The sequence below is a fragment of the Macrotis lagotis genome, chromosome 1 (assembly GCF_037893015.1).
Source record: "Macrotis lagotis isolate mMagLag1 chromosome 1, bilby.v1.9.chrom.fasta, whole genome shotgun sequence".
NCBI lineage: Eukaryota > Metazoa > Chordata > Mammalia > Peramelemorphia > Peramelidae > Macrotis > Macrotis lagotis.
The window spans coordinates 247,813,769-247,831,911 of record NC_133658.1 but is presented as its reverse complement, the minus strand read 5'-3'; the positions used below and the strand labels follow the sequence as shown (position 1 = coordinate 247,831,911).

At 41.9% G+C, this 18,143-nt stretch overlaps 1 protein-coding gene across 2 annotated transcripts in view; it reads right to left on the bottom strand.

The window, feature by feature from the left end:
• Positions 1-9,041, bottom strand: part of RIMS4 (regulating synaptic membrane exocytosis 4) — a 61,714-nt gene extending 52,673 nt beyond the window's left edge. For both annotated transcript variants that reach the window (XM_074210122.1, XM_074210123.1), the window contains exon 1: positions 8,635-9,041. In XM_074210122.1, the coding sequence (XP_074066223.1) occupies positions 8,635-8,731 (97 nt within the window). In that variant the 5' untranslated portion in view covers positions 8,732-9,041. The remainder of the gene's footprint in view (positions 1-8,634) is intronic.
• Positions 9,042-18,143: the final 9,102 nt, after the last annotated feature.

Below are 18,143 nucleotides of genomic sequence, written 5' to 3'. Positions count from 1 at the left end.
TTCCAATAACAAGGACAATTTTCAGAGCAAGTCTGACTAACAGTGTCTAACACATCCCAGACACAGAGAAAATCTATTCATGAAGGTATCTAGTGCCATAGTAAGAAGACTAGACCAGTATTTAAAGGCCTGGGTTCTAGCCCTGACTGCCACAAGTCAATGTGTGACTTTGGACAAGTCACTTCCATCTTAAGTTTGTTTCCTTATTTGTTAAATGAGGGACCCAGCACAAGGACTCTTTAGGGACATCTCACTCTTGTGCTGTTTCCAAAACTGTTAATGAAATGTGCTGCTAAATCAGTTACAATCCTGGGGGCTAAGAATATAGCTGACATCAACCCTGTCGGCTTCCGAATGAATCAGAGCCCTGTTTGGGGGGGGGGGGGGGAAGAGGGAGGTAATAGGGAGAGGGGACTGGAGAGAGAATGTTCTCTAGTTGTCAAGCCTCCAAATGTGGCCTGCATTGAGCCCAGGAAGGTAGACAGATGGAGGTACATGCCCTGGAGAGCCAAAAGAGAGGAGACCAGAGAGGGAACAGCAGAGGCAAAGTAAGTGGTTGGACAGGATCTAAGATAGTCATCTAAGACATTCAACTGAGATGATTTGGGAAAGAAAGCTGCCTAGACAGGTGTCCCTAGTGGAGTGTGGATGCCAGCAAGAGTGATGTCAAATATGGTCACATGTGGAGTACGCATGGAGTACTAGAAAGAGTTCTGGACTGAGAGGCAGAAAGTCAAAATTTCTGGCCTTGCTCTTCTACTAATTCACTGTGTAACTTTAGGTAACTCGTCCCCCCTCTCTTGGCCTCCATAAAATCAGACCAGTTGAGCTAGATGGTCTTTTAGATTTCTTCCCATCTATAAGGTTCTATCTGTAGAAGTAACCTAGTAAGGAAACTCTAGTAATACTTTTCTCTGGTGTCTTCTCTATCTTAGACAAGGATCTGTCCCTTCCCCCACCCAAATTTTCCCTATACTTTAATTCAACCACATTTATTTAACCAACTAGCATTTGTTAAGTAACCAGCATTGACAGAGCCACATGCTAACCATCTGGGAATGTGGGTAGGGAAGGAATAGTAGAAGGAACAATACAAAGTTTACATGCCTTGCCTCTGCCCTCATGGAACTTACAATCTAAGGAATGTGATTCTACCTGCCTCTAAGTTTGGAGTGAGGATCAGGAGGTTAATAATTGCTTCCAAAAGGACTAAGGATCAAGCCAATGCTGGAAAGAACAGATCAAAAAGTTAAGAAAGAAACAAAACTGAATGAGTCTTTTCAGTATCAAGGTAACTGAGCTTGATACAATTTCTGGATTTTCTTTTCTTTTTGTTGGAGGTAGGGTGGGGTAGAAAAGGGGTATATTTGTCTTTATTATCCCAGTAACATAAGCAGACTTGGAAATCCCTTCAGGATAACTCAAGTAAAACTTTTTTTAAAAAATTCTTTATTGAATTAACTGGATAATTGGTCCAATTCCCGTTTCACTTTGACTGTGGAAATCCCAAAGGGGTTCTTGGTTTTTCCCAAGCAATAACCAAAAAAGGGTTACACTATAGAATCCTTCTGTAATACTTCATAATTGTCCCTCACAGTAGCCCTAAATATTATTAACATTATTTATCCCATTTTGCAGATATGGAAAAAATATCTAAAGAAATTATGACTTTACCAGGTTTAGTAAGTAGAGGAGCAGAAAAATGGAACCCAAATCTTTTGACTCCAAAATCTTTTTCCATTACACCATTGCTATTCCCATTTTATAGATGAAGAAATTGGGACACAGAAAGTGTCACACAGCTGATATATGGATTTATTAGATTCAGGATTGGAAAACACATCTAAGTCCAATGTCCTTCTTACCATATTATGCCACCATGAAGAGAGAGAAAGAGAGAGAGAGGTTTAGGAGAGACAAAAGGGGTTCAATCAAATTTAGGGAGAGACTGAGTTGGGAGTAACTACTTCTCTAAGATTTACAGAGATTAGAGGCAGTCATAGCTTGGATATCGGTTTTGCAAGGACAGGGACCATTTTTCTCTTCCGGGGAGGTTGTAGTTTGCTTCCCATCAAAAGCCTCAGGTCATATTTCAAGGACAGAAAGGAACATTAGTCCTGGGAAAGAGACTCTGCCAAGACAAAGGAAGAAAAAGGTCAAAGAAGCAGGGGCAGGGGTGGAGAACAAACAGATAGCTACAGAAGGCATTCCCAGGAGCTTCTGGAACTGTGGCAGTGAAAGAGAAAAGGATCCAGAGTAGTGAGGTTCTCACTGTGAGCCAGATTAGAGCCCCAAAGCATTAAGGGAGTGTAGTATGGTGGGAAAAAATCACTGGGCTAGGAGGTAGAAGATCCGGGTTTGAATCTTTTCTCTCTCTAACTTCCCAATTACATGACCTCAGGCAACTGACAATCTCTCTGACCCTCAGCTCTTTACTTTGTAAAATGGAGAAAATCCCTGCTTGGCTTTCCTCAGATCTGGTGAAGATCCAAGGAGGCAATACATCTAAAGTGCTTATAGAAATGTAAATGTAAATGTAACTGTAAGTAATAACTAAGTTTTCCTTCACTATACATAAATTTACACACAATCTAGAAGACCAGAGCAGTGGTTGCAACAAAGACCTTCTCTTCAGAAGACCTGCAAAGGAAACTTGGCTCTGACATGTGCTCATTGAGATATTAGGAAAGATGCTTAACCTCTCTGAGGCAGTGGTCTAACCTCTATAAGATCAGGGATAATACTTTCAGAACCACATCTCTTCAGAACTTAAGCTTTTTAAGAATTTGAACCTGAGGTTGCCATTGCTTCAGAGTCAAGGAGTATGACAGCAAGGAATCTGACTCTGGAAAATGAGCAAAGAGTCTAGAAAAGTTTGAGGGAGAAGTAGCAGTTCACCCTAAATGCACAATTTCCTGCAATTTTTAGTCTTAGAGAGTTGTCTCTAATCACTGAGGAGTGAAATTACGGCTGAAGGATCAGACCTGGATTTGAACCAGCATTTTCCTGAATCAGAAGCCATGCTATTTGTTGGTCTGTCTCTAATTCAACTGGTCTTTGTGTCTTTCACCGTTTTTGTCTTTCTTGTCTCTTTGTTTATCTATCTCTGTCTGTTTCTCTCCTCTCCCCATATAGATATATGTATATATAAAATTTAGCAGGAAAATTATATACAACAACGCTGTGAAGAAAATAGTATAAGGATACATAGATACAGATGGAAGAACTAGAGCACCATGTACATTTTACACATATTGCAAATTGTGTGTCTTAAAGTGTTATAGAAATGTGAAGTATTGTGATAAGAATAAATCTGCCCACAGGTTTTGAAAAGCTGACTTCTCAAGTCTGTGAGTTCCTGACCTGAGCTTCCTAGGCTCTGGGACTCTAGTGAGGACTGAGGGAGGTGCCTCAGGTGTTTTAGAGGAACTGTATGTAGCCTAAGCCCTGGATTCAGTGTAAACCCATCCTTTGGCTGAAGGGAAAAGGAAAGGGGGCATGGAGAAGGGAGCTGGTTTGGTCTGTGGGCGCCCGATGAAACTTCTATCCCAAAGACACTGCCCGGGCTCCGTCAGGAGAGGACCACTGCTGACGGGCTGTTGCCATGGAAACCTCTTCCCTTCCCTCTTGGCGTTCACAGCATCCTGGCGCCGCTCCTGCAGCTGCGGGGGCCAGAGCCGAATGGAGAGACCGCGACTAGGCTAGGCTCTATTTCCCCGGTACCTCCTCCATCACCCCCCAGGGTAAGGTAGTAGCCTCCAGAGGACAGAATTGAAATTGCTGAAAGCTAAGAAAGGTCCGATTTGGGGTGGGGGTGGGGATGGAAGTGTCACTCCTCGTACCCCCCTCCCATTTTTCTCTCCCACCAATCCCATTCCAGAATTCCCATGGGCTGCCAATCTGCTCCCCAAGCTTAAGATATGGGCAGCCTGGAACTGGGTTCCTTGATCCACCTCCCTAAATGCGGCGAAAACTGAGAAGAAAACAGAAGGAGAGGGTTTAAGCTGGGACAAATCACCACGTGGATCTTCCTGTCCCTCCCCCATACCTAGGATACACTGTTCAGGGGTGCTCTCGGCTACAACGACAAAACCCTAGCAAATGACCAGATTAACAGATAAAAGGGACCTCAGAAAAAATCTAGATGCTTCTCTTCATTTAATGAGTGAGGGAAATGAGGCCCATAAAAGTGAAGAGGTTTTTATTCAAGGTCAAAACAAAGTTATAATCATCTGAAGCAGAATATGGATCCATACACTATAGTTTCTCATTAGGGAAAATGAATAAACCAAGGGAGATAAGATTGAATAACTGGATTTAACAGAGGAAATAGCCCACAACTTTTGCCAGAGGGAAAGAAATGGCTCAAAGGACAGGTCTAGAGTGATCCCTTAGACCAAATTATAAGCTATTGAAAGGAATCTTGGTATAATAGAATGGAAATGGGAGTCAGGGGACCTGGGTTCGAATCCCATTGTCATTTGTGACCTTGGACAAGTCATTTAACCTTGCTGGATTTTCTTTCTCCAAGACTCAACTTTGTTAACTCCCAGAAATGCCCTTGTGGATGAGTCACTTCCTCTTTCTGGGACTTAGTTTCATCTTCTACATGATGAAAGATGAGCTCTTGGGTCACTCTTGGATGCAAAGATGCAGTCTTTCTTCTGGGTGGGGTGGGATGAAGGTGGTGGTGTAGGAAGTATCAGATTAAAAAAAATATTAATTTTTTTACATCTCACTCATGCTTCAATAACCTTTCTAATATTCACCTCCTAACAACAATATACCTAAACAACAGTTTAGCAAGTTTAAAAAACAAAACAAAATCATTAACACAATAATTTCATCAATTTTGAGCCTCAGATTATCTCCAGATAAACCTTTCAATTCGAATGAGCTCTCAGTATTGTAAAATCGATGCTAGCTTCTCAAGACTGGGCTTGTCCTTATGTAAAAGTACTGAAGAGGCTTTAAAAGACCTACATTAGCGACGGGAGTGAGAAGTCAGAGTGAAGAGGAACTGGGACAATAACCAGAATGCAAGGACACCTTCAAGTTCCCTTCACCATTTTAGGGTACTAGTAAGTGAAATTCGAACTTTTCAATAAGACAGTGACAATAAACTCCTGTTCAAACTTCTAATTAAGGATAATCCCTACTGCAAGAGACCCCCTCCTCCAGGGCGATAGTCCACACCACAGCCAGAGTCAGTCAGACATGCATCTTCACACACACACACACACACACACACACACACACACACACACACACCCGGCAGGCCCAGTCTCTGCTCAGCCCGAGTAGGCTGAAGGCTGAAGGGAAGCTTTTTGAGCCTGGAAACGATTTTCCAGTATGATCCATTTCGTGGAGCTGCTTCTTGCGCCATGACTCAGAAGCAGCGCTCACAGGGCAGAGGAGGGGGCTTGCCTCACCGGAAGCTCGGTCAGGGACACAGTCTTCTTTCTCAGGAAGGGGGAAGGAAGGCGATGTAGCGGGTTTCAGAGGGGAGGAGGGAGAGGAGAAATAGCACCAAACCATTTTTGAAATCTTCCCAAGCATCATGAGAAAGATCCTAGAAAAGAGCCAGGAGATTCGGCCTCTACCTGGGCTCAACCATTCACTAATCCTGTAACCATCCCTTCTCCTGGGCTCAGTTTCCTAGGACTGAATGGGAATAATAGTCCCAGTTTCGCTTCCATTACCAGGAGGATGTGAGGTAGAACCGGTAAATACAAGAACTATTCATAGGTAAGATTTTAGACTGAAAACAGATAGACCACTGCGGTGTTACATTTGTGCCCTGGAAACATTTAAAAAGCCCAGAGAAAGGCCTGCCTCTCACTGATTTTATGGAAGAGTGGTTGAAAGACATGAACTGAGAATAACATAGAATAAGAAAGCATTGAATAGTCCAAGATGGGTTGTGATCAAGACAGGTGGAGGGGTTGCAGACTCATGAGACCATGGATCTACTGAGGGTGTTATGAGAGTAATCTTGCCCCTATCCCGAGATAAAGCAGATTCTTTTAGAAACTTAGCAGAGCAAAGTGCAACTGGTTATCATTGTTGGCAGAAGTGAGAAGAAAAAGTAAAAAATTATTTAAAGCATTTCTTCCCAGAGTTAAAATGAATTATAAAGACAGAATTCTACTTCTGTTTTTTTTTTTCTGAAAATCTTTAGAGATGGAACTTCTGATCTCACTCTCCTAGGAGACCCAAGCTGTGCCACACCTCCATCACCCTCACAGCCCAGGCATTAAGCAGGAAGGCCCTGAACAAAGGCTTTTGTGAACTACTGCTTCACCCCAAAACTTTTCTAGAACCTTGGTCATTTTTCCACAGTCAAATTTCTTGCTGTCATATTCCTGACCTGAAAAAGAACAAGTTAGAGAAACATGGGGTTATTCTTGGCCCCCATGTGATAACATCAAACTGTGGGGCTTTTCACTCCTAATGGGAGAAGAGAAGCACAAAGTTCTTCCCCTAGAATACTTGGTATTGTCTCCTAAGAACTGATTTCTTTGTTTAAGAAGGTAATATTGAGGTGAAGTGATAGATTTGAGTGAGTGAGGGGAGTGGAGAGAAAAAGAAAAGAAATTTGCTTCACCTCTCTGATCTGCAACAGATGGTCTCTAGGGTGAAGTTCAATTCTGACAATTCATTTACCTTCCTTTTTAGAAATATGAATGTTAATGTCCCCTTCTGGTCCTGAAGTTTTATTATAATCTTCTTAGAAGATATTCTTTCCCTCTCCCCTGTCTGGAGTTTCTGTGGGTGTGGGGGGGGGGGTAAGAGAGACATCATTCAAAATGGCAATGGTTGTCATCTGAGTAGAGAACTACTTGGGGAAGAGTGAAGAAGGGGGGATGACTTTGCCCCTCAGTCTGGCTTCAAAAAATTGTTCTTCTCCCCACTTCTTCATCCCTCAAGCCTCCAAATCAGCTTTTCCTCTCCAGCAATCTAGGTAGTTTGGTTCCACAAAGAATCCTTGAAATTCTTTCAGACTTAAATAGGATCAAAGATCCAGAGCAGGAAAGGACTTCAGAGATCATCTAGTCCAACCCCCTCATTTCACAGATAAGGAAACTGAAGAGTCCAGGAAGGACTTGTCCAACATTACAGAGATAAAATGCAACAGATGTGAGATTTAAATCTAGGTTCTCTGACTCCACTACTCTGACTACTCTCTGGTGATTCTGTTTCTCTCCAGTAACAGCAGAAGGGCCAACAAAATGAACTTCTTCCCTGTTCCAAAGCAGATAGGGATCAATCTATTATTCCCTCCTCACAAGTGCCTACTGCTAGACAGGTTTTGATCATAGCACTGAAGGCTTACAGGGAGTGGTTCTAATTTCTCCTCCTAACCTTGAGAGGCAGGGTGGTATAGTATATAGAGCTTTGGATTTGTTCTGTCACAGACTGTGTGGCTCTGGCCAAGTCACTTAACCTCTCTGGGCTTCAGGTTCTTTATCTATAAAATGGAAGATAGAAGTGAACTCATTGGTCTTCTAGGTCCCTTGGCCCTGCCAGCAACTACAGTTGCAATGGAAGCAAAGCCAATATTACTAGATAGTTTTCACACACACACACACCACACACACACACACACACACACACACACACACATGCACACACACACACATGCACACACACACACACACACACACACACACACACACATTCACTCACTCAACCCAGAACAGCTCCCTAGAATCCATCTTTTACTTAAATGAATTAAAATACCAAAAGAAAGTCCATCCCCTTCCTCACAAAACCCCATCAGATTTGCCTCTTTTGGAAACCTCAGAAATTCTCTCTTAATATCCCCAAGACCCTATACCTCCCCTTCTCTTTCTCTGGGTAAGGGTAAACAAATATATGACTCCAGCATCCCAAGTGTCCTTTTGGCCTGCCTGATGATACTAAGTTCAACCCATTCCCCAACTAACCATAGAGAGCCTTGTCCCTGGGGACACTCCCCCCAGGGAAAGCAACCTTGATCAAAAGGCCAAAGTCAGGATCCTTGTTTAAATCACAGATCTTCCCCAGGTGGCAATGATAAAGAGATGAAAGGAAGGAGGTCTAGTTGCTCTATCCCTTTCTCATTTTGCCGTTGGGACAAGAGCTTTGATGAAGAAGCTGGGGGGGGAGGGTGTTGTCTGTGGGCCTTGAGCAAGCTCTTTCCCTAAAAATTGGGGTGGGGGTGGGGGGCGTAGGGCGCCGAAGATACGTGTTGAGTACAAACAGGAGGTCTCAAACCAGGATTCTGCTCCTAGATCTCTCCAGTGCCTGCCTAAAAAAACCAGACTACGCCCCGGGGGCCATCTCGTGGAGAAGGGCATGTATCCCTCCTATCCCAGAGCCTTCAGTCAAGGACCACCTCGACTGGCAAGACCAGCGGTGCTGTTTCTATTACCCCTTATTTCTCCCCAGTCTATATCCTCCACCCCGATCCTTGGGGGCCATCCTTTATCACTTCGCCCATTCACCTCCCCCGAGGCCTCTCCAGAAATTCATCTCCTACCTTCCCCTGTGCCCACCCCTCCACCCCCGTCTCCTGAGCCCCCCACCCCTCCTCCGCCAGCCCGTGGGCCTCCCTCCCCCGCCATCCCCCGTCCTCTTCCCGGCACTCACCAGCATCCTCTTCGTCGAAGGAGTTCATGCAGGGGAAGTAGATGGCGAGCGCCTCGAAGGAGGCGGACAGGCTGAGGCGGCTCTGGGAGCGCTCCATGTAGAGCCCGGGAGGACCGGCCCCGGGAGCCTCGGCCGCCGGCGGCTTGGCCAATTTAGCCGCCCCATTTTTGACCCGAAGGACCGCGCGCGGCGTCTTGGCGGCTCGGCTGGGGCTCCAAAGGAGGAAGGGAGGGAGCCGCTGGGGCTCGGTCTTGGGCTCCTGGGCTGCGGGGCCCACACCCAGGGCGCTGCGCTGCGCTCCGGGCTGGGGCAGTTGCGCCCGGACCGCTGGGAACGGATAGGATCGGCTGGCACAGAGTGGGGCAGGGCCGGGCCGGGTCGGGCCGCGCCAAGGTGAGGGGCGCGGAACCTAGGGACAGCCTGCTTTCCAGTCTGCGGCGCAGACCTGACTGGCGCTTCGTTCCCCCAGCCCAGGGCGGGCTTTAGAGTGAAGTCATCGGCTCAGCCAATCAGCGCAGCCCGCGGAGGGAGGGGGCTCCTGGGGAGCCGGGGAATTCGGGGGCTCGACGTTAAAGGGGAACTGGGCTTGGGGTGGGAGGGGCCCCAAACTGGGCTCACCATCCTCCAGGGACGCTGGACAGCGCTCCCAGCTTCCGAGTCAGACAGGAGCGCAAAGCCAAGGAGCAGGTGTCACTGACAGCGGTGAGGATGGAGAGCGACAAGTGGGGCGGTCCTAGATAGAGAAACAGAGGTCTTTGAGCTGCAAGGGGCCTTCAACATGGTCTAACTATAGGAGCAGAATACTTAAAACCAGCGTGTCTTGTAATTTAAATCCAATTCTCGAATTTTACAGAGGGGAAATTGAGGCCCCAAAAGGAATTGGAAATAGCACAAGGTCACACAGGTAGTTAAACAGAAGTTAGGATTTGAACTCAGGTCTTCTGACTTCAAATGCAGCTTTCTCCATACACCTTGCTTCCCAAAGTTCTATGACAATCCTTTCTTTCCTTTCTCCCATTCACAATCTTGTCTCAGTGTGCCTACTTTTTTACTTATTCCCTGTTTGAGCGTATATAGGGAAGAATATCAAATTGGATCACATAATTCTCCACTTTCCTTAAGCTCTCTTTCTTTGGTATCTGCAACTCACTTTTAAAATGTTATCCCTTTGGGGAAGAAATGTCCTGGATAGATTTCTCTCTTTTCCCACTAAAGGAACCTTATGCAGAAGGAACATCAGGGAGAGTGGATGGAAGGGAAGGTTGCTGTGGCTCTCTTGTGGGGAGGAGTGAAGAAGGCTGGACTCAAATTCAGACATGGGAAGCTTCGAGTTCCCTGTGTTATTGTGCACAGTCATCTTCTGACAAAAGTCCAAGACAATAATATAGTAAAGTTTGCATATGACCAAAGTGAGTAGGTTGGGTACTTCCAAACAGTTTGACACAAGCATAGTTTCTCTGGGAAGAATTAGGTTGATCAGTGTTTGGTCTGGAAGGGTCAATCAGTTCAGTACAATCACTAATTAAACTATGTGAACTCACTTAAGATGTAGAGTGGTGTAATCCTTAAAGTGTTGGACTTGAAATCAACACCACCTGGATCCAAATCTTGTTTCACTAATGAGATGACCCAAGGCAAGTCATGTAACCTCTCTGAGTCTCATTTTCTTCATCTAGGAAATGAGGTTTAAACTTCACAAGATTGTTGGAAGGCACAAATGAAATATCTTTATAAAGCATGTTGCAAACCTTAAAGTACTATAGAAATGTTTGTTATTGTCATTATTACAAGTTATTTTCCATCTTTTGGCCTCAATTTTTCCATCTGCAAAATGAGAAGGTTAAACTAGATGATCCCTAACAATTCTTTCATAGTTGACATTCTAGGTCCTAAGGCACTTTCCATTTCTATGCTGCAGAAGTGAAATCTTGTCTCCCTCCTGGGGCTGTCATAAAGATAAAATGCAAGTCAATGAAAAACCTCTTTGAAAATTTCCATGCCATAAATGTGGGAAATCTGGGACACTAATACATTGCTGGTGGAGCTGTGTACTCCTTCAGCCTTTCTGGAGAGCAATTTGGAATTATGTCCGAAGGGCAATAAAAATGTGCATACCCTTTGATCTAGCAACTGGGTCTATACCCTGAAGAGATCATGAAAAAGGGTAAAAAAATAACATTTATACAAAAACATTCCTAGCAGCCCTGTTTGTGGTAGCAAAGAATTGGAAATGGAGTGAATGGCCATCAATTGGGGAATGGCTGAACAAATTACGATATATGTATGATATGGACACTATTGTTTAAATAGAAACCAAGAGACTTCCAGAGAAGCCTGGAAAGACTTGCATGAATGATGTTGGGTGAGAGGAACAGAGCCAGAAGAATATTGCACACCCTAACAGCAACATGAGGGTGATGATCAACCTTAATGGACTTGCTCATTTCATCAATGCAATAATCAGAAACAATTTTAGAGCACCTGCGATGGAGAATACCATCTATAGCCAGAGAAAGAACTGTGGAGTTTAAACAAAGACCAAAGTCTATTACCTTCAATTTTTTTTTAAAAAGTGTCTTGTGTACTAGATAATTTTGCTATCTCTGATATTTTATTTTCTCCTCAAGGATATGATTTCACTCTCAACACATTCAATTTTGATCAATGTATAGCAAGGAAACAATGTAAAGATTATCAGACTGCCTTCTGTGGAGAGAGGGGAGAGGGAAGGGAGGGTGGAGGAAAAGTGTAAAATTCAAAACTCCATCAAAAAATGAAAGGTAGAAACTACTATTGTATGTAATTGGAAAACAAATAAAATATTTTTAAAAGAATGCCAAACAGTGAAGATATTTAGAAATCCAAAAAATAAAAATTCCCCAGCCTTGTATGAATAAGGGTGGAACTAATTATTATAGACCTGGGACTTATAGGTTCAAGTAGGGCAAAATCCTATTAATTAGAATGAGGGTTTGAGGGTGAAGAGGTTCCCCTTCCTAGCCCTAGTCCATACTCCTAACTTCCCAAATTTTCTCAAACATGCAAAGACTGGGGGAATTAATGAAACTATTCAACAGGTTTACTTTGAGGAGAGATGGCCTTCAGATGCTCAATTTTTCCTAGGTCCTGTGGAGAGTAATGTCTCAGAACTTTTCAAAGTGTAGAACTTTGATAAGTCATTCTCTTGAGCATCGCTGGAATTCACAAGATCAGATCCCTAGTCTCAAGCTATGTGCAAAAGAGAAAAGAGGAATTGGAACTTCTCTCCTTAGCCCTAGAAAGGTGGAAGGAATTACAGAAAGGCAGATTTTAGTACTTACAAGGAAGAAATTCTTCATAATTTGAGTTGTTCTGATCAAATAGACTACCTTGAAAGGTAAGTTCTGCATCTCTGAAGATAGTTTAGCATAGGTTAGTCTGCCATCTATTTTGATGTAGAGGAGATTTCTTGTTCTAGGTAACTCTTGAGTTAGATCAGTCAATCAACAAGCTCACTAATACTCACTACTCACTACTACTACACTCACTACTACTGATGCTTACTGAAGAGACACATAGAAATTATCTCTAATGCTTAGCCTGAATGTCCCAAGAAGGGAGTCCATGGGCAATACCATTTTTGAATTTATATGCTAGGGAATAAGGATACAAAGATGCAAAACGGTCCATGTCCCTTAGGAGTTTACACTCTGTCAGAGGAAATAGTAGAAATACATACAGAAATACCACAGAGACATTATGAATTCAGTTGCAGACCACTGCAATATAGTGAATATAGCAATAAAGCAAGTCACATGGTTTTGTTGGTTTGTCAATGCATATAAAAGTTATGTTTACACTACACTGTTATTAAGTTTATTAAGTATGTAATACTAGTATGTCTAAAAATCTACAATTTTTTTTAGGTTTGTTTGTTTTTTGCAAAGCAAATGGGGTTAAGTGGCTTGCCCAAAGCCACACAACTAGGTAATTATTAAGTGTCTGAGACAGGATTTGAACCCAGGTACTCCTGACTCCAGGGCTGGTGCTTTATCCACTACGCCACCTAGCCACCCTAAAATGTACAAACTTTAATTAAAAATACCTTATTGCTAAAAAAAATGCTAATCAACATCTGAGCTGTCAGTGAAGCTAATCTTTTTGTTGGTAGAAGGTCTTGCTAGATAGTGATGGTTGTTGGTGGCCAGGGGAGTGATTGTTGTAGGTTAGGGTAACTGTGACAATTTCTTAAAATAAGATAATGAAATTTGACTCATCAATTGACTTCTTTTCACTTGAACACTCAGAAGCCATTGTAAAGTTATTAAAAGGTCTAATTTCAATGTTGTTGTTTCTTAGGGAATAGGGAGGCCTGAGGAATGGGAGAGAGATGGAGGAATGCTGTTTGGTGGTGTACCAGAACACACAATAATCAATAAAATTTGAGATCTTATTTGAGTGTGGTTTGTGGCTCCCCCAAACAATTACAATAGTAATATCAGAGATTACTGATCACAAATAACAATAACAGATATAACGATAACTTAAAATGTGAAAGATTGTGAGAACTACCAAAAATGCAAACATGAGAGCATATGTCATGGAAAAAATGGAGTTAATAGACTTGCTTGACACAAGGTTGTCACAAACACTTAATTCGAAAAAAATGCAATATCTGCAAAGCACAATAAAGTGAAGTGGAAATCTGAGATATGTCTGAGTAAGTAAATAAAAAATATATAAAGTAATTTTTTGTCAGGGGCGAGGTAGAGGCAATAACAACTAAATAAGTTAGGAAAAAATTCATGATGGGAATAGCTCTTGAGCAAGATTTTATTTAAGGAAGATAGGGGTTCAAAGATGCATAGGTAAGGAGGGCATTCCAGATATTAAAGCATAACCCATGCAAAGACACAGGTATCAAAATTGGAATGTCTAGCAAATACAGTGAGTAGCTTAGTTTGACTGGATTACAGATGCATGGAAGGAACTAATGTATAATGTCCGTAAAGCTGAGCTGAAGCTAATTTGTGAAGCTCTTCAAATACCAAAAAGAGGAATTTATATTTTTAACCCAAAGACAATTGAGAGTCATTGGAAGTTCTTGAGCAAGGAAAGGACATGGTCAAAACTTTCTTTACAGAAAATCACTTTGGCAGCTGTGTGGAGGAAGGATTAGAGATAGAGAGACTGGAGTTAGGGTGTGAGATCCTTGCAATAATCCAGGTCAAAGATGATGAAATCCTAAACTAAGATAATAGCTGTGTGAGTGAAGATAAGGAGACAGAGGTAAGGGATTCTGTAGAGGTAGAATCAACAAGATTTGGTGAATTGGATAGGGATGAGTTGAGAATGGCTCCTACCTTGCAATCTGGAATGGAAGGTGCTCTTAAAAGAATTAGGAAAGATTGGGGAAATGGTAGGTTTGTGTGGGGAAGGTAATGAGTTCTGTTTTGAACTATTTTTGCATTTGGGAACATGAGAAGTGGCCAGAAAAAATAGGAAAAAAATCTTTAGATCAATATCATGAAAAGAGAGATTATCATGGAGGAGAGTGTGGTCAGTAGTGTAATATTCTACAGAGAAGTTAAAAAAGTTTAGGACTAAAAGAGATTATTATTAAACTTGACAATTAAGTGATAACTGGTAACCTTGGAGATTGTAGTTTTGGTTGAATAAAAGATTGAGAAATGAATTTGAAGAGAAGAAATGAAGATAGAGAGTTTTACCTAGAAGTTTTTCAGACTTAAAGGCCCAATAAGCAAGCCATGCCCTGAACTTGGCATAACAATCCTTTTCATTCATCCTTTGGTAAAATCACATAATTATTTTTTTACATTTTATTTTATTTTTTCCAATTACATATAAAGGTAGTCTATTAACTTACAATCATTTGCAAGTTTATGAGTTCCATAATTTTCTAACACTCTCCCTTTCCTACCCCCTCACCTTGACAGCAAAAAATCTGGTAAAAGTTGTACATGTATAATTGAAAATCACATAATTATTGTATTGCTTTGACTAGCACCAAGTGTTCTCTGGTCTTGGACAGTATTGGACAAGCTTCGATAACTTCTAGTTATGAAGCCCTGCTATAAATCAAATTTGTCATTTTGCTGTTATCCCTTATTACCAGGGCTAAATTCACCATGCAATCATTGGGATAAGTATTGAGATCTTCCCACACTGCCTCAGGTATCCCCACTAGAGGACAAGACCCTGGCAGAGGTGTCTAATCTGCCTCCTTGCTTGCAAGCCATCTCTTTCATTTTGAAAATAAATTTTTGTTTGATTCCTGACTTTCCTGTCCATAGCCTGTGCTGTTAAGCTCCAGCTGTCCATAGGTTAGAGTCCAGTTGACAGTTTGAAAAATGGGAAAATCAGATAGGGGCTCTAAAGCACACTTCAAATCCTTTCAAGTTTTCTGATTCTGACATTCTATGACTAAGACAGAGTCCCTGAAGCAACCTTATGAAACCCTAACTTCATACAACTTGTTTTGGAACAGTGATTTTGCTATTTACTACCTGTTTGACCTAAAACAAATCACAAAAAACTCTCTGAAACCTGTTTTCTTTACCCCCTAAAACAAGGGCATTAGACTAAGCATCTCTAAGTTTCCTGCCAGTCTTTTTATTTTTTTGGGGTTTTTTTTTTTTTTTTAGTTTTTGCATGGTAATGGGGTTAAGTGGCTTGCCCAAGGTTAGGTAATTATTAAATGTCTGAGGCCAGATTTGAACTCAGGTACTCCTGACTCCAGGGCCGGTGCTCTATCCACTGCACCACCTAGCTGACCCCTTGCCAGTTTTCAATCCATGATCCCTCATAGTCATGTTGAAAGAGAGAACTATTTAAAAAACTATTTTTTACCCCAACTACATGCAAAAGTAACTCTCAACATTTACTTCCAAAACCTTGAGTTCTATATTGTCTCCTTTCCTCCCATCCCACTCCCCATATTAAACAACATAGTTACTTGGTGTAGATTAAAAATACGTAGCCATGAAATACAGTACTACAATAATCATATAGTAAAAGTAAACATAATCCCCCTCCAAGACAAGAAAAATCAAGTGGGTAAAAGAGAGTATGCTTCAGTTTGAATTCAGACATCATTAGCTCTTTCTTTGGGGTAAATAGCAGTCTTTTATTTTAAGTCCAACAGAGAAATTGCTTCAGTATTATTTTCCCACAGTTGCTATTGCTAGCTGTATTTCCCTCCATTCTAGGGGCAGTTATATGGCACAGTGGATAGAGCACTGACCTTGGAAACAGGAGGACTGGATTCATATCCAACCTCAGACACTTACTAAGACCATGGGCAAGTCACTTAACCCTGATTGCTTTGCATCCAGAGCCATATCTGTCATTCCAATTCATATCTGGCCACTGGACCCAGATGACTCTTAGAAAGTGAGACTGATGACTTAGCACAGCATCCCCCTCAATCAAAATCTGATTCATGTATTCGTCATGCATCACCTCCCTGATGTCATGGTCTTTTTCAATAAGGAAGAACAAACATCAGCATGATTATTCGCCCCCACTCCCATTTATTCTATTTTCTCTCTCTCCTTTTACCCTGTCCCTCCTCAAAAGTGTATTGTATCTGACTACCCTCTACCCTCTTCCTCTCTTTTGTCATCTACATTCCCCCCCCCTCCCTTTCCCTTGTCCCCTTTATCCCATCCTTTTCCTCTCCTATTTTCCTCTAGGGTAAGACAAATGGATTTCTATACCCAATTAAGTGTGTATGTTATTTCTCCTCTGAGGCACTTCCAATGAGAGTGAAAGCTCACTCATTCTGTCTCACCTTCCCCCCAAAAGCTTTTCCTTGCTTCCTTTATATGAAATAACTTATTCCATCCTACCTCTTCTTCTCTTTTTCCTAGTTCATTCCTTTTTTGTCCATTAACTCCATCTTTATAATATATCCTAGATTCATATCCAACTCCCTCCTGTGCTCTTTCTAACTGCCCTAATAAATGAGAAGGTTCATATGAATTATCAATATTATCTTCCTAAGCAGGAATACAAGCATTTTAACATCATTAAGTGCCTCATCATTTGCCCTTCCCCATCCACCCACTTGAAGATCAAACTTTCTGTTCAGCTCTGGTCATTTCATCAGTAAAGTTTGAAAGTCCCCTATTTCATTGGATGTCCAACTTTTCCCCTGAAAGAAGATCAGTTTTGCTGGCTAGTTGATTCTCAGTTGTAATACAAGCTCTTTTGTCTTCCAGAATATCATATTCCAAGTCTTATGAGCCCTTAATGTAGAGGCTGCTAAATCTTGTGTTATCCTGACTGCAGTTCCATGATAGTTGAATTGTTTCTTTCTGGCTGCTTGTAATATTTTTTCCTTGACTTGGGGGTTCTGGAATTCGGCTATATTATTCTTTTGAGTTTTTATTTGGGGATCTCTTTCAGGGGGTGATAGGTGGATTCCCTCACTTTCCATTTTACCCTCTGCTTCTAGGATATCAAAGCAATTTTCCTGGATTATTTCTTGAAAAACAAAGTCTAGGTTCCTTTCCTGGTCATGACTGTCAGGTAGCCCAATGATTTTTACTTTATCTCTCTTGGATCTGTTTTTCAGGTCAGTTGTTTTTCCAGTGAGATATTTCACATTTTCTTTTAGTTTTTCATTCTTTTGGTTTTGTTTTATTGTTTCTTGATTTCTCACAAAATCATCAACTTCCCTTAACCCCAATCAGCATTTGAAGGAATTATTTTATTCATAGAGCTTTTATATCTCCTTTTTCATCTGGCCAAGATTGTTTTTTAAGATGTTATTTTCTTCAGTATTTTTTGGTAATTCCTTCACCAAGTTTCTGACTTGGTTTTCATGATTTTCCTGAACCCCTCTCATTTCTCTTCCCAATATTTCCTCTACCTCCCTTACTTGATTTACATAATCTTTTCTGAGTTCTTCCATAACCTGAGATCAATTCATATTTTTCTTGGTGGTTTTGACTTTGTTATCTTCTGAGTATGTATTTTGATCCTCCATGGGCCAAAGTAATTGTCCATGGTCAGATTTTTTTCCTTCTGTTGTCTGCTCATTTCCCCAGTCTATTACTTGATTTTAACTCTTTGTTAAGGTGGGACTCTGCTCCTATGGTGGAACACACTATCAAGCTTTTGATTGTTTTTGCAACTGTTTTCAGGGACACCACTCAGGGACCTCAATTCCTCCAAGAACTTATGAGAAGCTCTAACTACTCTCCTGATCTGTGTTTTGGTCTGTGGATGACCATTAGCATTCCTTTCTGCCCCCAAATCCTGAGAGTCCCTGCTCTGCTTTGACAGTAAAACTCCTTTTCCTGAGACTGAAATCCAAGACTGCAATCTGTATCTGAGTATGGGCAAAACCACAGAGTCCTGCCTCAGGGATAGCAGAGAGACCTCTGCAATCTCCACTGATCATCTTTGGGCTGAGCAGCAGAGAAGAAGCAGGCTCCCAGGCCTGCTCTTGGTTCTTGGGGCTAGGTCTGCACTGAGGTCTGTGTTGGACTGAGCAACCCTCT